Raw genomic sequence first — 21,750 nt, 5'->3', positions numbered from 1 at the left:
CTTCTCTATCTACTTCTTATTGTTCTTCTACTTTATTGAAGTCACTGTGTTTCTATTCCAGCCTTAACTTCCTGGGGCGTATTGGTCTTACTAGACTGGTTCTCCAGTGTACCAACTCTGGTGTCTGAGACATCTACCCTGATCGGGAGGAGATGAGCTGGGCAGAGGAGGACTGGACGGTGGGCCTGTCTGGCCGGGCCCTGCAGAAGGTCAAGGAGCTGCAGGTCCAGCAAGAGAGGCTGAACAGAGAGAGACAGCAGAAACAGCTGCAGCTGGACAGCACACAGACCTCCCTCAACAAACAGACTGTCAAGGTACTGTACGAACATGTCAAAGTTAGGCAGAGAAAGTTGTCACCTGAGTTAGGTTATGATTACAGTAGAGATAGATAAAGCAATTGAGCTGTAAGAAGAACTATAGCAATGCAGCACTTTGCTCTGCTGCTTTAATACTAATTTAACATGCTTCTCCTCTCATTCTTTCCTTATGCTGTGAAAACCCTTTTGCTTTAGTCATGTTTGTCGTTAGTAGCCTAAACACCAGTCTGTTGTTGCTTTTATCCAATTGCTATGTTGTTGTCATGCCAAGATGGTGAAAGTAGAAACAGACTGGCACACAGACTAGTGTCTGTGTACTACTTGTATGTCAGGAAGTAAATAGAGTTTTTCCTGGTTTTCTTTAAATGGTTATTTCCTGGTATTATTGAGTTATCTATCCTCTGTCTGCCCTTCTCTCTCCTCCAGTATGAGGAGGTGCGCGGGGAGCTGCAGTGTGTACAGAGGGAGTTACAGGGGGCTCGTGAGGAGGTGCAGGCAGGTGCGTGTGCGCGGGAGCGTCTCTCTCAGGATCTCCAAGTGAAACAGGCACAGGTGTGTTCACTGGAGGGACAGCTGGGCTCAGCACGAACCCTCACACACACCCTCGAAAAGGAGGTCAAAAGGTTAGTAGCAGCAGCTACGTGTGTGTGTGTGTGTTGAGTTAATGTGTGTAGGAAAGTGGAACATGTCTTGGAATGTTTGAGATTAAGAACTGCTGAGTGGCATACATGTTTATTATTTTTATGCACAGAAGGAGGGTGTGTGTGCAGTTCAAAGGTTGTCTTTAAAACATATTTCTGTCCTTTGTTTCCCATGTTCTCTCTCCCTCGCAGGTTGGAGGCAGAGCTAGAGAAGTTACAGAACACTAACAGCTCTGGAGATTCCATGTTGTTTTCCACCCCATGCTGGAGTATGACATCACCATGGGACCACAATGGTACAGCACTCTACTCACTCCCTTGATGTCCTCCCGCTCTCTTTTGGTATCTTCCTTCTATTTTCTCCCATGGCACTCCTAGTCTTCTCTCCCTTTGGTCCTGGTCTCAGGCTATGGAAGACAGGAGAGCTCTTTCTTAGCTGAGTCTGAGTGTGGCTGAGTAACTGAACTATGGGTGTTGTATCCCTGTAGGTGGGAGACAGGAGGAAAGGCAGGGACACAGAGGCGAGGGGGACAATAAAGCACCACACGTCAGAGTGAGTTCAATACCTAAAACTGAGGCCTTCTCAGCCATTTATGTACATGCTGTATTCTATGTCATCCTGCCATATGTGCTATAACCCAGTGCTCTAGCTGCACTTGTTTTCATCCCTCCCTATTTTTTTTCCCTTCCACTTTCAGCAACAGCTCAAATTCTCTGAACCTGGATTCTCACCCACGCCCATGTTCCCACAACAACAAGCCAAGGGCACGCCCCACCGGCGCCTGTCACACCAATCAGACTCCTCCACTCCCTCAGCTGTGTTTCCATGGGAACGAGAAGACCCAAAGCCTTCCACCAGGGGACGACCCGCTCCTCCTCTCCCCTCCTCCAGCGATGTCAGACGAGGCCAGGAAGCTGGGGATTGTGGGATGGTGGAGGACTTCAGGAGAGAGACAGACAGTATGTGTCACTTTGTCACCACACCACTCTGTGTTATCACTTGTTGACAGATAATTGATGTGCTCTGATGTCGAACTCCACTCCAAACACCTTGGTTTATCATAGTGTCACAACAGTACAGGCTGATCATAGGCCAGTAGTGCTGAGCGATTCACTAACATTTTGATAACTTAGTTTTTTTTATGTAACTAAATGACCGATGTGGGTTCAATTATTTGAATTCCATTTCATTAGTTTTTTTCTGTTAGCTCAATGTGCAGTTTCTCTAGAAATAAATAAGATCAAGTCCAAAATGTACGACTTAAAGTGCATTCGGAAAGTATTCAAATCACTTGACTTTTTCAACGTTCTGTTACATTACAGCCTTATTCTAAAATGTATTTAATTGTATTTTTTCCTCATCAATCTACACACAATACCCCATAATGACAAAGCAAGTATTCAGACCCTTTACTCAGTACTTTGTTGAAGCAACTTTGGTAGCAATTAAAGCCTTGAGACTTCTTGGGTGTTTGGGGAATTACTCACATTCTTCTCTGCAGATCCTCTCAAGCTCTCAGGTTGGATGGGGAGTGTCGCTGCACAGCTTTTTTCAGGTTTCTCCAGAGATGTTTGATCTGGTTCAAGTCCGGGCTCTGGCTGGGCCACTCAAGGACATTCAGAGACTTGTCCCAAAGCCACTCCTTCCTGCATTGCCCTGGCTGTGTGTCAGTGGGGCCTTATATAGGGGCCTTATAGTCAGCTCTGTGGGGCCTTATGTAGACAGGTGTGTTCTTTTCCAAATCATGTCCAATCAATTGAATTTACCGCAGGTGGACTCCAATCAAGTTGTAGAACCATCTCAAGGATGATCAATGGAAACAGGATGCACCAGAGCTCAATTTCTAGTATTATAGCAAATGGTTTGAGTACTTATGTAAATAAGGTATTTCTGTTTTTTAATTTGAAAGAAAATCTAAAAACCTCTTTGTACTTTGTCATTATGGGGTATTGTGTGTCGATTGAGGAAATGTTTTATTTAATCCATTTTAGAGTAAGGCTGTAACGTAACAAAATGTGGAAAAAGTCAAGGGGTCTGAGTACTTTCCGAGTGCACTGTAGTAGCGAGGCCATTATTCTACATCCGTGGAGTCGTCAAACTCTACAATAATAATAATAATAATGGGGGAAGAAAATGTAAGAGTACAGATTATTGTATGGGACAATATGCACATGTTTTTGAGAAGGCTAAAGATGCAGTTTTATTGTGTAAATATATTTATTGGTTTCTCTTCATTTTGATGAGATAAAAATGAAATAGATTTAAGTTTATTTGTTGATGTAAAAATCCAAATTCAGATTTTAATGTTGCCGTTAGATTTAGGGTGTGGTGGGGTCAGAAGAAATTCTTGGGAAAAAATGGTGTCCATGCTGAAAAAGTTAAAATACCACTGTTTTACATAGTTTAGTGCAGGAAACGTGGTAATTAACTACAATGACCCTAATCCATGTCGCGCCAAATTGTCCGGTCTGTATTTCGTTTACAGCTGCTGCGAGAAGAGATGGAAAAATGTGTGATCGACAGGTATAGCAGTTTCTTTGAGGTATCTAGCTGAAAATACATGATCTAAGTGATTGCTAGTTGTTATTCAGCAGTCATAAAAGTATGCCTTATTTACCTTGAAGAACTTCTGAAATGGTGATAAAAAAATATATATATATGCATAACCGTTCAAAAGTTTGGGGTCACTTAGAAATGCCCTTGTTTTTGAAAGAAAAGAAAACAAATTGTCCATTTAAAATAACATCAGTGTTGACATTGTTAATGTTGTAAATGACTATTGTAGCTGGAAACGACATAGGCGTACAGAGGCCCATTATCAGCAACCATCAGTCCTGTGTTCCAATGGCACGTTGTGCTAGCTAATCCAAGTTTATCATTTTAAAAGGCTAATTGATCATCGAAAACCCTTTTGCAATTATGTTAGCACAGCTGAAAACTGTTGTTCTTATTAAAGAATCAATAAAACTGGTCTTTAGACACGTTGATTATCAGCATTTGTGGGTTCGATTACAGGCTCAAAATTGCCAGAAACAAGAATTGTCTTCTGAAACTCGTCAGTCTATTCTTGTTCTGACCAAATGAAGACAATTCCATGTGAGAAATTGCCAAGAAACTGAAGATCTCGTACAACGCTGTGTACTATTCCCTTCACAGAACAGCACAGACTGTCTCTAACCAGAATAGAAAGAGGAGAGGGAGGCCCCGGTGCACAACTGAGCAAGAGGACAAGTACATTAGATTGTTTCTCAAACTAGACAGACTCCTCACAAGTCCTCAACTGGCAGCTTCATTAAATAGTACCCGCAAAACACATCTCAACGTCAACAGTGAAGAGGCGACTCCGGGATACTGGCCTTCTAGGCATATCTCAGACTGGCCAATACAAATAAAAGATTAAGATGGGCAAAAGAACAGACACTGGACAGAGGCACTCTGCCTAGAAGGCCAGCGTACGTTGAGACTGGTGTTTTGCGGGTACTATTTAACTATGATAAACTTGGATTAGTTCCATTGGAACACAGGAGTGATGGTTGCTGATAATGGGCCTCTGTACACCTATGTAGACATTCCATAAAAAAATCTAACGTTTCCAGATACAATAGTAATTTACAACAAGTGCATTTCTAAGTGACCCCAAACTTTTGAACGGTAGTGTGTGTATATATATACAAAACTCAACCGAAACGGTACCGAATTCAAAAAGGACTTATTGCTCAGTACTAGAGACCATATTTGATCAATTCTGATGTGTCTGGTCTCATCTCTAGTATTTCCAAGAATCAGAGGATTTGTTTTCCAGTAGTAGGCCAATAATACAGTTGAAGTCAGAAGTTTACATACACCTTAGCCAAATACATTTAAACTCAGTTTTTCACAATTCCTGCCATTTAATCCTAGTAAAAATTCCCTGTCTTAGGTCAGTTAGGATCACCACTTGATTTTAAGAATGTGAAATGTCAGAATAATAGTAGAGAGAATGATTTATTTCAGATTTTATTACTTTAATCACATTCCCAGTAGGTCAGAAGTTTACATACACTCAATTAGTATTTGGTAGCATTGCCTTTAAATTGTTTAACTTGGGTCAAACGTTTCGGGTAGCCTTCCACAAGCTTCCCACAATAAGTTGGGTGAATTTTGGCCCATTCCTCCTGACAAAGCTGGTGTAACTGAGTCAGGTTTGTAGGCCTCCTTGCTCGCACACGCTTTTTCAGTTCTGCTAACACATTTTCTATTGGATTGAGGTCAGGGCTTTGTGATGGCCACTCCAATACCTTGACTTTGTTGTCCTTAAGCCATCTTGCCACAACTTTGGAAGTATGCTTGGGGTCATTGTCCATTTGGAAGACCCATTTGCGACCAAGCTTTAACTTCCTGACTGATTTCTTGAGATGTTGCTTCAATCAATCCACATACTTTTGCATCCTCATTGAGCCATCTATTTTGTGAAGTGCACCAGTCCCTCCTGCAGCAAAGCACCCCCACAACATGATGCTGCCACCCCTGTGCTTCTCGGGTTGGGATGGTGTTCTTCGGCTTGCAAGCGTCCCCCTTTTTCCTCCAAACATAACAATGGTCATTATGGCCATACAGTTCTATTTTTGTTTCATCAGACCAGAGGATATTTCTCCAAAAAGTACGATCTTGCAGTTGCAAACCGTAGTCTAGCTTTTTTATGGCGGTTTTGGAGCAGTGGCTTCTTCCTTGCTGAGTGACCTTTCAGGTTATGTCCATATAGGACTTGTTCTACTGTGGATATAGATACCTGTTTCCTCCAGCATCTTCACAAGGTCCTTTGCTGTTGCACTTTTCGCACCAAAGTACGTTAATCTCTAGGAGACAGAACGTGTCTCCTTCCTGAGTGGTATGACGTCTGCGTGGTCCCATGGTGTTTATACTTGCGCTCTATTGTTTGTACCGTTGATCGTAGTATCTGCAGGCTTGTGGAGGTCTCCAATTTTTTTGAGGTCTTGGCTGATTTCTTTTGATTTTCCCAAGATGTCAAGCAAAGAGGCACTGAGTTTGAAGGTACGCCTTGAAATACATCCACAGATACACCTCCAATTGACTCAAATTATGTCAATTAGCCTATCAGAAGCTTCTAAAGCCATGACATCATTTTCTGGAATTCTCCAAGCTGTTTAAAGGCACAGTCAACTTAGTGTATGTAAACTTCTGATCCACTGGAATTGTGATGCATTGAATTATAAGTGAAATCTGTCTGTAAACAATTGTTAGAAAACTAAACTATAGTTTGTTAAGAAGAAATTTGTGGTGTGGTTGAAAAACTAGTTTTAATGACTCCAACCTATGTGTATGTAAATTTCCGACTTCAACTGTACATGGGTTGAATTTGTTTTCCATTAGACGGCCAATAATATATGGGTTGTATTTGTTTCCATTAGTAGGGCAATAATATATGGGTTGTATTTGTTTCCATTAGTAGGGCAATAATATATGGGCTGTTTTTGTTTTCCATTAGTCGGCCAGTAATATATGGGCTGTTTTTGTTTCCATTAGTAGGGCAATAATATATGGGCTGTTTTTGTTTTCCATTAGTCGGCCAATAATATATGGGCTGTTTTTGTTTTCCATTAGTCGGCCAGTAATATATGGGCTGTTTTTGTTTTCCATTAGTCGGCCAATAATATATGGGCTGTTTTTGTTTTCCATTAGTCGGCCAATAATATATGGGCTGTTTTTGTTTTCCATTAGTCGGCCAATAATATATGGGCTGTTTTTGTTTTCCATTAGTCGGCCAGTAATATATGGGCTGTTTTTGTTTTCCATTAGTCGGCCAGTAATATATGGGCTGTTTTTGTTTTCCATTAGTCGGCCAGTAATATATGGGCTGTTTTTGTTTTCCATTAGTCGGCCAGTAATATATGGGCTGTTTTTGTTTTCCATTAGTCGGCCAATAATATATGGGCTGTTTTTGTTTTCCATTAGTCGGCCAATAATATATGGGCTGTTTTTGTTTTCCATTAGTCGGCCAATAATATATGGATTGTGTATTTGTTTTTTCGAGTGCTGGTTGGAGCAGGAAGGATGCAGTTAAAATTAAATCAGTAAAAACTGCTAGCTTCCTTTGACAGCAGGAGGGGCAGAGAGAGAGGCAATGTTTACTTTAGGTGTGAGTCAGACAGTGTGTAATCAGAGACATCAGGGAGTGCGTTCAGCCTGAATCCCCCCCCCCCCCTCCCCATTGTCTTCCCTGCTGGTCGGTAGACGCTGGCTGCAGTAATGGGCTTTGTGTCATCCTGTATGGCTCCAGACACATTGAATTACTAGCCTTTCAGTACAGACACTGCGTTCCTCAACAGAGGAGACAAGACTGCTCAAATGTACTTTGAAATGAGCTCAAAATGGATTTCACATGACTTAGAATCTGTTGAAATTGTGGAACTCAAAACTAGAGTAAAGGGCATTGGGGAAACAGCTGATAGTGCCTTGACAGTTGACTGACTCCCATGAGTCATTCTGGATGGATTGTCCTACTTTCACACTATTCAATAGTCGCCACAGCTACAGTGTTAATCCGTGTGTTAATCGTTCTGACAATCAATCTGACAGCTATCTGATAAATCAGTCACTTCCCTGTTTACATTCTAAACATGTTACAGCAAAACACTACGTATTGACTGAATCCCGAACACCCTCTCAACTTATATTAATTCACAACCCTTTGTTGACATGAAATGTGTAAGAAAGGCACAGTCACATTGCCTAAATGCCAAAGCAAACGGGGAACACTCTCTCACTCCACCTCTCCCAGTGTCGGGGTGTGTAGCAGAGCTGCAGGGGCGAATGCGTGGCCTACAAGGGGAGCTGAAGGCTGAGTGTGAGCGGTTCAGACAAACCCAGGATGCTCTAGCCAACGCCAGGAAAGACCTGACCACCAGAGAACAAAGTCTACAGAGGGCTAAGGATGAACTGAGCCTCGCTCACACGCGCATCTCACAGGAGAGCGATCGGGTACGGATGCACACACACTAACACTGTATGAAACACAAAGACGTGAGTGACTGCCAAACACAGACTGCACTTAAGAGTGGGGACACAGTCATACCTGTCACATTGTTATACTGTGTCTCCTCTCCAGGCCCAGTCGTTGGAGCAGCGTGGAAAGCAGCTGCAGGAGGAACTGAAGTGTCAGAGACAGAACACTGAGAGCAGCCGCCTGCAGCACCAGCAACGCACCAGAGACCTGGACAAGCAACACCAGAGGGTGAGGAGAGGGGAGAGAGGCTGTGTGTGCGTCTGAGGGTCTCATACGCCCCTGCAGCTACACACCCAGGTGTGACGGTGTGGAAGGTGATGTGGAAAAAAGTCTAGTGTCTATTTCGTGGTGTATTGTGAGTTCAAAGTGTCAAAGCATCCGGTTATTAAAGTAGTATCCAGGTATGTGTCCCAAATGGCTCTCTATTCTCTATGTAGTGCACTACTTTTGACCCGAGCCCATAGGGTAGTGCACTACATAGTAGAGAATAGTGTGCCATTTGGGACCGAGTTCGGTATCCTGTCTACTCTACTGATGATGCCCATGATGTTGGGTGTATTGCAGGACTTGTTGGAGCTGCAGAAAGAGTGTCAGTCTGTGGAGAAACAGCACCAGCTGGATGTTAACAAACTGAACCAGGAGGTCCAGCAGGCCAGAACACTACACAACACACTACAGGCCCAGTCTGAGAAGGTAGAGACACACTTTCTTTACTTCACTTTTTTCCATATCTCTGGGTTTCAAAATGTCTACTTTCTTGCCTCTTGTTCTCGCTCTCTCTCTCTTTCTCTCTCTCACAATGGAGTTCAGCTATGCGCTGCTCTCAAGGTCAATGAACTAATGTTTCTCTTTTCTTTCTTGACCTTGCTTGTTTTCTTTTTTGCTTCCTCTCTTCTCTCTGTCTCTCTCTCTCTGTCTCTCTTCTCTCTCTGTCTCTCTCTCTCTCTGTATTTTCCTCCCCTCTTGGTTTGTCCCAGTGGAGTGTTGAGCGGGGAAGGTAATACTGGTGTGACTGACTGACTGTTCAGAACCTTTGACTTGATGTGCTGTTGTCTTCTGGGAAACATAACTCGCCTTGACGTAGTCATCATTCTCATCCAAGGAGGGTTGGTGGGAGTGGGTGGAGGCATGAGGGATACTTCCTCTAGAGGCTGGAAGAGCATGTGGAGGTGCATGAATGGTGTGATGTTATTGGTGTGCATTTCAAAATGGTGGCACTTTACAGTAAAAGAGATGCTGGTTATTTCAGGCTCACAGGTGCTACTTAATATTTCCCATCCCCACCTCTACACATGTTTAGCTTTTCAAGCTCTAGTTCATGAATGATGAATAATAAATCACTTTCAGTTCCTTCTGTCGGTCACCACAGTCTAGTAGGCAGGCCTGACCGCAGTAATATATCTAATCTAGTTCAATCTGATACGGCATTCATTGGTTACGTCCCAAATGGCACCCTATTCCTCTTAATAGTGCACTTCTTTTAACCAGGGCACATAGATGGGGAATAGGCTGCCATTTGGGGACACAACCATTCTCTTCCTCACTCTCCAATCCACACTGAACACAATAGAGCTACAGTTCATATGGTTTAGCTAGCTGCCTCAAATCAGATTGACATAATATTGAATTAGTGATAAGCTTTTTAATCTGCTCACGTGTTGCTTTTAAAGTGATTATGCGAGTTAAACGGACCAATGGTTGTAGGGCTTTGTCTGAGCATGGGGAATATAAGCATGTGTATTCCAGACCAGTGAATTCCACAACAACAACAAAGACATTGCAGAAATTGATGAACCTCAAATTGGTTGATCAATTTGTAGGGGTATTCATTAGTTGTTTTTATCCATGGCATGGAAGTGTATCCAATGTTTTGAGTGTTACATCATGTAAGCAAGAAACATGTGATCATGTTTACATGTAGTTTGCTATGTATCTGATGGATTTGATAGTTTCCCCATCTCTCTGCCTGGTGTGTAGCTTACTGCACTTTGTGCGACCCGTCCTTTAGACCGATACAACGCGACCCGTCCTTTAGACCGATACAACGCGACCCGTCCTTTAGACCGATACAACGCGACCCGTCCTTTAGACCGATACAACGCGACCCGTCCTTTAGACCGATACAACGCGACCCGTCCTTTAGACCGATACAACGCGACCCGTCCTTTAGACCGATACAACGCGACCCGTCCTTTAGACCGATACAACGCGACCCGTCCTTTAGACCGATACAACGCGACCCGTCCTTTAGACCGATACAACGCGACCCGTCCTTTAGACCGATACAACGCGACCCGTCCTTTAGACCGATACAGCGCGACCCGTCCTTTAGACCGATACAGCGCGACCCGTCCTTTAGACCGATACAGCGCGACCCGTCCTTTAGACCGATACAACGCGACCCGTCCTTTAGACCGATACAACGCGACCCGTCCTTTAGACCGATACAACGCGACCCGTCCTTTAGACCGATACAACGCGACCCGTCCTTTAGACCGGTACAACGCGACCCGTCCTTTAGACCGGTACAACGCGACCCGTCCTTTAGACCGATACAACGCGACCCGTCCTTTAGACCGATACAACGCGACCCGTCCTTTAGACCGATACAACGCGACCCGTCCTTTAGACCGATACAACGCGACCCGTCCTTTAGACCGATACAACGCGACCCGTCCTTTAGACCGATACAACGCGACCCGTCCTTTAGACCGATACAACGCGACCCGTCCTTTAGACCGATACAACGCGACCCGTCCTTTAGACCGATACAACGCGACCCGTCCTTTAGACCGATACAACGCGACCCGTCCTTTAGACCGATACAACGCGACCCGTCCTTTAGACCGATACAACGCGACCCGTCCTTTAGACCGATACAACGCGACCCGTCCTTTAGACCGATACAACGCGACCCGTCCTTTAGACCGATACAACGCGACCCGTCCTTTAGACCGATACAACGCGACCCGTCCTTTAGACCGATACAACGCGACCCGTCCTTTAGACCGATACAACGCGACCCGTCCTTTAGACCGACACAACGCGACCCGTCCTTTAGACCGACACAACGCGACCCGTCCTTTAGACCGACACAACGCGACCCGTCCTTTAGACCGATACAACGCGACCCGTCCTTTAGACCGACACAACGCGACCCGTCCTTTAGACCGATACAACGCGACCCGTCCTTTAGACCGATACAACGCGACCCGTCCTTTAGACCGATACAACGCGACCCGTCCTTTAGACCGATACAACGCGACCCGTCCTCTAGACCGATACAACGCGACCCGTCCTTTAGACCGATACAACGCGACCCGTCCTTTAGACCGATACAACGCGACCCGTCCTTTAGACCGATACAACGCGACCCGTCCTTTAGACCGATACAACGCGACCCGTCCTTTAGACCGATACAACGCGACCCGACCTTTAGACCGATACAACGCGACCCGTCCTTTAGACCGATACAACGCGACCCGTCCTTTAGACCGATACAACGCGACCCGTCCTTTAGACCGATACAACGCGACCCGTCCTTTAGACCGATACAACGCGACCCGTCCTTTAGACCGATACAACGCGACCCGTCCTTTAGACCGATACAACGCGACCCGTCCTTTAGACCGATACAACGCGACCCGTCCTTTAGACCGATACAACGCGACCCGTCCTTTAGACCGATACAACGCGACCCGTCCTTTAGACCGATACAACGCGACCCGTCCTTTAGACCGATACAACGCGACCCGTCCTTTAGACCGATACAACGCGACCCGTCCTTTAGACCGATACAACGCGACCCGTCCTTTAGACCGATACAACGCGACCCGTCCTTTAGACCGATACAACGCGACCCGTCCTTTAGACCGATACAACGCGACCCGTCCTTTAGACCGATACAACGCGACCCGTCCTTTAGACCGATACAACGCGACCCGTCCTTTAGACCGATACAACGCGACCCGTCGTTTAGGCGGACACCACCACGCGACCCGTCGTTTAGGCGGACACCACCACGCGACCCGTCGTTTAGGCGGACACCACCACGCGACCCGTCGTTTAGGCGGACACCACCACGCGACCCGTCGTTTAGGCGGACACCACCACGCGACCCGTCGTTTAGGCGGACACCACCACGCGACCCGTCGTTTAGGCGGACACCACCACGCGACCCTCTTTTCCCAGCTCCTCTCCAACCCGTCCTTCCATTGTTTCCTCTCAGCTGGCCTCCTGCCCTTTCCTCAAGAGTTCCTATTTCTACTACCTTTTTATGTGACCTTCTCATAGCCCTCCCCAGTCCCCACCTTTTCCTAAGTACTTCCTTCCTCCATGATGGAGTAATATTCCTGTCCCTCATGTCTCTCCCAGGTGACCCTTCAGAAGCAGGCGTTGGAGAGGGATGTAGACATTCTGAAAGAGAAAGTCAAATGGACTGAGGCGGAACTGAAGGAGAGCCAGAAGAAAGAGGCCCAAACACAAACCAAACTAACGGTATACACACACAAAATTATGAACAGACTCTTGTGTCCTTAGTCTAGACATGTCAATCTATTATGCATGAACTAAGCAGTGGCCGCGTTATGAAGTAACTGAATCATTTAGCACTATCTGTTTAAGTCAATATGTTATTGCTATAGAATTGGGTTATGTTACAGAAAGAATATGTTGGTTATTAGAAGTTGTTTATTTGTTGATATTGCATAGTTATTACATAGTTATTGACTGTATGCATGTGAATGTGTTGCTCTCCGATAGGAGACGGTGCTTGAGAGGGAGGGGTTGAATGTTACTCTGGAGCAGAACAGGAGGAGAGAGAGGGGACTGGAGGAGGAGGTGAAGAATCTGACTGAGGATCTGGCTGAGGCCCTCCGACGTGTCAAAGAACTAGAAGGTGAAGAGGGTGGGAGGAGGAGAGAGGGCTGTTGTTGATAATGGGGTGTTTACCCTTTATGAAAAGAGACGCTAGACAATGCTGTTGTCTTAAGGTTAAGAAATTTGAACTGGACGTGTTTGAGTTAACAAAAGAGTGAAATCCTACTCCAGACTGTTCACCCTGTTCATGACTTTCAAAATACTTTTTTCCCCTCACTAACTTCCTTTGAGCTGTACAAGCTAGCCGTTTGTTACTGCTGCCACCTGCTGACCTTCAGCGGTATTACACCCTGACTCATGATATTTGGTTGATTATCCAAATTTTTGTCTCTCTGGTAACATTTTGCTGAATTAACATGCCAGTTTGAATGATAATAAGTCATTTAGTTTATATTTTTCTCCCTTATTTCTTTCCCTATTCCCCTTTCCAGACCAGAAGACAGTCCAGCCCTCTGTTGCTCCAATGACTCCAGTTCCGTTTAGCCCTGCTGGACAGAGCTTTTCCCCAGTCTCACCACCACGACATGGCCGCCACGCCCCACACACACCCTCGGCTCAGACCAACAGACCTGCCAAAGAGGAGCGAGCGAGGGAGGGAGAGGAGAGAGGGAATGAGGAACGGAGAGCAAAGTACCCCACAGAGAGAGAACCTGGAGAGGGCATTGACTCAGAACACATCACTGCGTTTGCATCCATAGACTCTGAAAAACGACAGAGGGCAGGAGGGAGGGGGGAGGAGAGGAAACGTGAGAATGAGAGAAAAGACGAGGCAGAGTCCGTAGTAGATGGCTGCATCCCTGGAAAGGAAGCATCTACCAAGGACAAAAACACACTCGACACACCGAGCTCTCTTTCTCCAACAGACCAAAGTCCCCACCTCACCAGCTCTGCTGGCTCCGACACAGACTACGAGAGCGAGACCCTGTCCAGCCACTCCAAAGCCCGAGCCCAGACCACCAGGGCTGAGGGAGACCTACAGAGGGAGAACAGAGAGCTGCGTTCAGAGCTGCAGGACGTTAAGGATGAGTTACAAAGGAGACTGGAGGATCTGGAGACCCAGCGCAGAGCGGAGGCCGAGGCCAGGACCAGGCTCAAGCAGCTCAGCCGCAAACACGCCTCCCAAACCAAGACCTCCAGAGAGACAGAGGAGGAGGAGGAGAGGGCAGAGATGGGGAGGCTGAAGGAGGCACTGGCTGTACTTGAGATACAGGTCAGGACAGATGCAGAGGACAGAGAGAGAGTGGAGGAAAGGAAAGGGAGGGAGAGAGACGACCGGGAGTCTGAAAGCATGCTGCTGAATCTCCAGCTAAAGAAGCAGCTGGCTGAGTTGAAGACTGAGCTCTTGATAGAACAGGAGGAGAGAGAAAGGGAAAAGGAGGAGGAGAGGAAGAAATTGAAAAACAAAGGGATTGAAGGAACGATTGAACTTACTGTGAAGCTGGAAGAGCTCCAGGCAGAGTTGGAGGAGCTGAAGAACCGTGGAGGTCTTGAAAGGAAGAACATGGTAGATAAAAACACCCCTCTGACATATCTCACCATGCACCGTGACATCCCCTCTAACTCCAACAAGCTACTACCATCTCCAGACCAGCACCATCTCCTGTGTGAGTCCACCACTGTTGTCCCGCAGGCAACAACAGCTGATCTGATCCGGGAAGAAGGAACTCTGAACAAAGCACCAGAACTCTCCAGACCTATTGGTGAGGGAGAGGCCATTGTGGAGGCTCAGAGGGGTATGTCTGCCTCTGAGCTGGGTGAAACCACTGTGGAAGCTGAGAAAGGGATATCTTCCTCAGACCAGGGAGAGACCAATAAAGACACTCTGAGAGGTGTATCTCCCTCGGACATGGAGAAAACCCCACTGGCACTCCAGAGTGCAGGCTTCTCTGCCTCAGAGCTAGCCCAAGAGGTGGAGCGTCTGCGGGGGGAGAGTGCCAGGGAGGCTGGGCGAGCCATACACTCTCAGGCAAAGCTGGAGGCTTTACAGAGCCAGGTGACCAGGCAGACCCAGCAGCTGACCCTGGCCTTCGACCACCAGAGCAGACACATCCAGGACCTGTTGGCAGAGCTGCAGGAGAAGGAGGGCGGCCTTCTCAGGCAGGGAAAGGAACTGCAGCGCTGCAGAGATGAACTGGCCACGCTCAGACAGGGGATGGAGAAAGATAGAGAGAGACGAGAGGAAGAGAGACAGGAGGAGGAGATAAAGAGCACTAGGGTAACTATAACCTGTCAGCAGGCTGACCATTACACAGATATACATCAGATCACACATAGCACTCAGAATGAGTCTGCCTCCGGGATAGAAGAGACTACAGACATAACAATCAACCCACTGAACACTACCCAGGCTTCCTCTACACTTTGTGATGAGGGAGGTCAGCTGACCACTCCACAGAAAAACTGTGTCACTGAATGGCATGATGTAACAGATAGCAGTACCACTCTGGGCGGCCATCCTGCTGAACATAATACAGAGAAGATGGTGGATTCTACTTCTGCCCAGCCAGGCAGGAGTGAAGAGACGAGAAACAAAGAGAAATTCAAATCTGACAGTTTAACTGTAGTATGTTCCAAAGGGCAGATGGAACCGTCTGAGAGTTCTGAGATGAAACACATCCGTAGTGAAGAACAACATTCAACGAAGGAGTTACAGCTATCCCAGAGAGACCCGAGTCTAACCAGGACTGAGAACACATGTCTTACTGCAGAGCTGGAGAAAGCTTCTGGACCTATCAACAGACCAGAAGACACCAGGGGACAGGAGAGACAAGATAGCGGAGGAGAGAGTTTGGCTGTAGAGCTGCAGTCTCTAAAACAGAAGAACGAACTGCTGAAACTGACACTTCCAGATGTGGCAAACACAGACCAAGAAACTAGTTCTGTCGGTAACACAACACTACCAGCGACTTGTGAAGAACCGGCTGAAAGAAGAGCAAAGAGAAGGAAAAGAAAGAAGCAGAGAGGAGGACAGGAAGTTAATTCCACCTCTGGAGAGCTAAAGCAAATCAGTGACATTATCACCTCGGGACGTGAGGCCACACTGCATGGAGGGAAACCTGTAGACGAGGAGAGAGGGGGAGTAGAGTCTGAAAGAGTGAAGGAGATGGGGAGAGGGGGAGTAGAGTTGGACGGAGGGAGGGAGACGGAAGCTGGGGATGAGGGGAGAGGGGAAGTAGAGTTGGACGGAGGGAGGAAGATGGAGGCAGGGGATGAGGGGAGAGGGGCAGTAGAGTCTGAAGGAGTGAAGGAGATGGAGGCAGGAGATGAGGGGAGAGGGGCAGTAGAGTCTGAAGGAGTGAAGGAGATGGAGGCAGGGGATGAGGGGAGAGGGGCAGTAGAGTCTGAAGGAGTGAAGGAGATGGAGGCAGGAGATGAGGGGAGAGGGGCAGTAGAGTCTGAAGGAGTGAAGGAGATGGAGGCAGGGGATGAGGGGAGAGGGGCAGTAGAGTCTGAAGGAGTGAAGGAGATGGAGGCAGGAGATGAGGGGAGAGGGGCAGTAGAGTCTGAAGGAGTGAATGAGATGGAGGCAGGGGATGAGGGGAGAGGGGCAGTAGAGTCTGAAGGAGTGAAGGAGATGGAGGCAGGGGATGAGGGGAGAGGGGCAGTAGAGTCTGAAGGAGTGAAGGAGATGGAGGCAGGGGATGAGACTCTACTAGACACTACTCCACTGGCTCCACTCCAGATCACCTGCCTAGAGAAGCAGGTAGGTTTCTGTACTCTAACTCTTACTGTGAACATAGTTATCAATGTAAGTTACCGTAAATACTTGAATAATTTCCCCCCATAGCTTAAGCACAACAGAATGCTACTACTACAGAATGCTATATACAAGCCAGCTATTTTAAATAAATCTGTATTTTATTATTTTGAACATCTCCTGAATGTTATTCTCTCTCTCCTCCTGTCCAGGTGGTGATGCTGCAGGCTGAACTGCAGTCTCTCTCTGAGGAGAACCAGAGGCAGGCTGAGGAGCTGACAGTATGGAGGCTGACGGCCCAGCCCCTCTGTCTAGACCCAGAGGACCTCACCTCTGCTACCCTCAGCCCTGGCCACAACACTGCTACCCTCAGCCCTGGCCACAACACTGCTACCCTCAGCCCTGGCCACAACACTGCTACCCTCAGCCCTGGCCACAACACTGCTACCCTCAGCCCTGGCCACAACACTGCTACCCTCAGCCCTGGCCACAACACTGCTACCCTCAGCCCTGGCCACAACACTGCTACCCTCAGCCCTGGCCACAACACTGCTACCCTCAGCCCTGGCCACAACACTGCTACCCTCAGCCATGGCCACAACACTGCTACCCTCAGCCCTGGTCACAACACTGCTACCCTCAGCCCTGGCCACAACACTGCTACCCTCAGCCCTGGCCACAACACTGCTACCCTCAGCCCTGGCCACAACACTGCTACCCTCAGCCCTGGCCACAACACTGCTACCCTCAGCCCTGGCCACAACACTGCTACCCTCAGCCCTGGCCAACGCAGCAGTGTGATGGTGATCAGAGAGGATGAGCTGCTTCTCTCCTGTACCTCCAGTAGACTGTATGGGAGGACCCTGGCCTCAAGGTAACACACAGGGGCTACGCACAAATTCTTGATTGACAATTGCAGTGACCGGTTTTTGTTATTATGAATTGGTTGTAACAGTTTCTGTGATGAGCAGTTTTCATGTTCTGTCTATGGCGATTTCAAAGTTTTAATTTACATTTGATTGATCTTTTTTTATTGGTCTAGACTGCATCACTGCAATTCTCCTGAAGCAAAGAGTCTCCAAAACCCATCCAGAAAGAACAAATCTACACATCCCCAAGAGATGGAAAAACAGACCAATGAACATGGGGAAGATGGTGAAGAAGCAGACATCACCAAAGATGTTTACCAAATCTCAGAGCTCCAGACCAAGGCAACAGAGCACACTAACCAAGATGATTCAGAAAACAAGACCAATCCTAACACTCCCAGAGCAACAGATGAGACCCAGGCCAAAGAAATAGTCTCAAGGCACAATCTAGACGTTATAGAACTAGATAACAAAGAGTTCCCCACTCTATCTCTCGCTGAGGCTCAATCCACTGAAGCACAGTCCTCTGAAATCAACCATTCCAGTCACCATCAAGAGGTACCAATCTCCACTGGTGTTGAGAATAAAAGTCACTCCTCGGTCCGTAGAAAAGTCACCACTACATCAGAGTGGCGAACTGAGAGAACGATGGTGGAGACCAAGGTTCTGAGTTCAAAGGTCATACCAGCAGGATGGACAGGTCAAGAGAGATTGAGCTCTGTAGAGGTGAGTAGTACCAGCTCTCAGACAGAGGGAAGAGAAACAGGCGCCCTACCAGAAACACACCACGTATACACACAGACGGAGAAGGAGGAAGAGGAGGAGAATGATGAAGAACCCACAGAATCACCCCCTGTGTCACCAGTCCAGATGTCTGAGGCCGAGGGGGACAGGCTGTTGTTTTCTGGGTCCTTCCCGATCCCTGCCGACCCAGCCCGTCTTGCGGAGCGGATCCGTCGTAACCGGACTCAGATGTCTGCAGCGTACGATGATACGGAATACGAACCCTACGGCCTGCCTGAGGTGGTCATGAAAGGTGAGGAGAGGGGACACGGGTGCTGTTTTGTTAATGCTGTGTATTTGAATATCACAGCGAAGGGGGTTGTTACTATTGGCCAGAGGGGAAGCCTATATACTATTAAAATCAGCTCACCATTCTTTACCACTGTGGGTTATCAAAAGATCTGTGTTTATATTTTCAGCCTGTCAAATCATCAACCACTCTAACCAAACCAACTCTCCATCAGACCTTAGAGACACCGAAACAGACAACAGATATGAGCTTAACCTGTGGGATGGTATCAAACTATGTCTAATTGAAATGCATTCCAGGTGACTACCTCATGAAGCTGGTTGAGAGAATGCAAAGGGTGTGCAAAGCTGTCATCAAGGCAAAGGATGGCTAGTTTGAAGAATCTCAAATCTCCCATTTTTGGTTACTACATGATTCCATTTGTGTTATTTAATTGTTTAGATGTCTTCACTATTATTCTACAATGTAGAAAATAGTAAAAATAAAGAAAAACCTTTGATTGAGTAGGTGTTAACTTTTGACTGGTTCTGTATGTCTTCCTCCTAGCACCCCTAGTAAACATACCACCTCCCACTAGCATAATATAAACAGTACTAAATGTTCACATTGCTCCTTCTCCCATCTTCTCCAGGTTTTGCTGACATTCCCAGTGGTCTAGGCTGTCCGTACATTGTGAGGAGGGGGCTCCTGGGTACTGCTGCTATGCCCCGCCCCCAGAGAGATCCCGGCCAGAGGGAGGGGGGGCAGGAGGACCCTGATTAACCCCCAACAGGTGAAGCGTTTAGCCCCTTAGAACCTAATATCTGCACCGGTCACACAAATAACAGCTGCATCATCACACAGTTTACGTTCAGCACGTATTTCACAATTATCACAAGGTTTGTGTAGTCGTAATGTAAACCACTATGTGATCTTGATAGATTATACAAAGTCTGTAGTTGCATAATGTTGTCTTTAGAAAGGACGTTTCATGTGGAGATGACATTAACTAGTTCCACATATGACTGACTTAATCGTCTGGTCCTCCTTGGGAGAGTAGGGCGTCCCCCGTGGCAATCCACCTCTCTCTCTCCTGTGTGGGTTCACAAGTTCCACATATGGTTGAGTGTATTTGTTGATGCCTTGTCAGAGTGTTTGTACAGATCCACTGGAAGACCGTCAGAGGAGGAGTTAATTTCACTGGACCTGCTGTGTACTGACCCCCACCTCCTGCCCTGATGTACTGACCTGAATAAAACCTGTTTCATCTCTTGTGTACTGAAACACCTGAAGAGGGACAACTGTCCCCTGCTGACGTTTAAGACAAGACCTTTCATTGAGTTATACAGAGGCTCATTGGTTTCTATGCACCTACTACAGTACTGTTCTTTACAAATCTACTGGTTCAGATTTCCTTGTTGTGGTTCAAATGAGAAATGGTGCCTTGTTTTTTTATTTTATTTTTATAAGCTATTTTAGGCCATGGTCCATTGCCTGTTGTGAAAACTTGAATTTTCATTTGAATAGTCTTATTTATAGACTGTTGAATGTTTTAGTGTGTGTGTTCATATTGGTTTTTATAAGCAGTGGGTGTACATTTGAGGGAGCATGTCGGTTTGTACAAAACTGTACACGGATGAGTACTTACTGCATGTGTAGGATGATGTCTGGTCGTTATGTTTTCTCAATATTAGCCTGTGCCTGTGTATGACTCAACCTAACCTGAGCGTGTTTCCTCTCCTTGTATGGTGATCCACTGGGATCCAAACCTTCCCCTCCCTCGTCCCCTCTTTCTGTTCTTTCCCTATTCATTTCTCTCTTTCTTTACACTCAAACCTTTTTAAAAATGGCACCCTCTGTGCTCTTGAATTTACACAAGTGCTAAACACGAGTGAGGTAGTTTTTTATTTTATTTTTAGATACACTATTTAAATTGTGCAGGTTTTAGTCTGCTTTTTTGGACTTTTTTAGTTTTTCCTAGATTTAATATATTACATTTTTGGGGGGATAGATTTTTCGTGCACGTTAGTGATTGTGCCTTAGTTTTCTAGATTTTCAGTTGCATCAATAAACTGCCCTGGTTTGAAACAATATTCACTTAAAAGATTGTATATCAAATGAATTTATAGCATCTTAAATGTAATCTTGGTACTGCCACCCTCATTGTTGTGCTTTGAGGAAGTGTGTGCGCTTGTATACAAAACATGAAGAACTCTTTCCATGACAGACTGACCAGGTGACTACAGGTGAAAGCTATGATCCATTATTGATGTCTCTTGTTATATCCACTTCAATCAGCGTAGATGAAGGGGAGCAGACAGGTTGAAGAAGGATTTCTGGTAGAGCATGGCACTTGCAACGCCAGGTTTGTGGGTTCGATTCCCACGTGGGACCAGTACAAACGAAATATGAAAATGTACGCACTCACCACTACATGTCGCTCTGGATAAAAGCATCTGCTAAATGACTCAAATGTAAACATGTGTGCCATTCAGAGGGTGAATGGGCAAGATAACATATTTAAGTGCCTTTGAACAGGGTATGGTAATAGGTGCCAAACTCACCGGTTTGTGTCAAGAACTGCAACACTGCTGGGTATTTCACACTCAACAGTTTTTCCGTGTATATCAAGAATGGTCCACCACCCAAAGGACATCCAGCCAACTTGACACAACTGTGGGAAGCACCTGCCCCAATGAAGTGCGGCTGTTCTGAGGTCAAAGGGGAGTGCAACTAAATATTAGGAAGGGTTCTTAATGTTTTGTACACTGTGTTTGGTTAACGAAACCTTCCTCCATTCCAAATCCGCTCCGACCTTCTTTCAGAGCTGAGGTTTATTACAGCCTTACTGCATGGTACTAAGGTGAATGTGAGTTGTTATTGGTTTTGTTGTGGTCTAAAAAATCTCTCAAAACACCTATTTGTTTTTAACACACAACTAAATAAGTTAACAGCCATTGGATCTGATAGAAATGACAGGTTAATACATTGTGGAGTGATTTTAACTTGATATACGTAGTTAGCTACACTTGCTTTCTGTCACTACCGACATGATGCATGTAGCCACTAGCAACAACCATGTCTTCTCTAGATTCTAGAAGCCTGGCGTGTGTTCTAGAACACGTATGGGCTGTTACAGTACCATTCACTAGCCTTCTGAACACACCCCTAGCTGAGTTATCTGTGGGATCTCTGGGTGGTGGGACAAGTCCAAGGAGTCCAGCAGAACACACTGGATTCTTTCCCCTGTATGTGACACTTTTATGTGAATGTATCGCTGTTGATGCTTTGTGTCGCTGTTGAAGAAGATAGATTAAAAAGGTTGATCTAAA

General features: G+C 46.3%; 1 protein-coding gene across 4 annotated transcripts in view; it reads left to right on the top strand.

Moving 5' to 3' along the window:
* Positions 1-21,750, top strand: part of LOC110489075 (uncharacterized) — a 23,543-nt gene extending 1,793 nt beyond the window's left edge. For 2 of the 4 annotated variants that reach the window (XM_090198659.1, XM_090198660.1), the window contains exons 2-15: positions 62-314; positions 744-940; positions 1,151-1,254; positions 1,447-1,511; positions 1,657-1,918; positions 7,738-7,937; positions 8,065-8,190; positions 8,527-8,655; positions 12,337-12,459; positions 12,724-12,859; positions 13,272-16,543; positions 16,750-17,411; positions 17,580-18,442; positions 19,071-21,750. In XM_090198659.1, the coding sequence (XP_090054785.1) occupies positions 153-314; positions 744-940; positions 1,151-1,254; positions 1,447-1,511; positions 1,657-1,918; positions 7,738-7,937; positions 8,065-8,190; positions 8,527-8,655; positions 12,337-12,459; positions 12,724-12,859; positions 13,272-16,543; positions 16,750-17,411; positions 17,580-18,442; positions 19,071-19,201 (6,432 nt within the window). In that variant the 5' untranslated portion in view covers positions 62-152 and the 3' untranslated portion in view covers positions 19,202-21,750. Of the gene's footprint in view, positions 1-61; positions 315-743; positions 941-1,150; positions 1,255-1,446; positions 1,512-1,656; positions 1,919-7,737; positions 7,938-8,064; positions 8,277-8,526; positions 8,656-12,336; positions 12,460-12,723; positions 12,860-13,271; positions 16,544-16,749; positions 17,412-17,579; positions 18,443-19,070 lie in introns of all 4 variants that reach the window. The other 2 variants (XM_036943209.2, XM_090198661.1) reach the window with 2 other exon arrangements.

Source organism: Oncorhynchus mykiss, chromosome 14 (genome assembly GCF_057628025.1).
Source record: "Oncorhynchus mykiss isolate SJ-2025 chromosome 14, ASM5762802v1, whole genome shotgun sequence".
Classification (NCBI taxonomy): domain Eukaryota; kingdom Metazoa; phylum Chordata; class Actinopteri; order Salmoniformes; family Salmonidae; genus Oncorhynchus; species Oncorhynchus mykiss.
The sequence above is the reverse complement of the archived record's forward strand: the minus strand, read 5'-3'. Positions and strand labels throughout refer to the sequence as shown.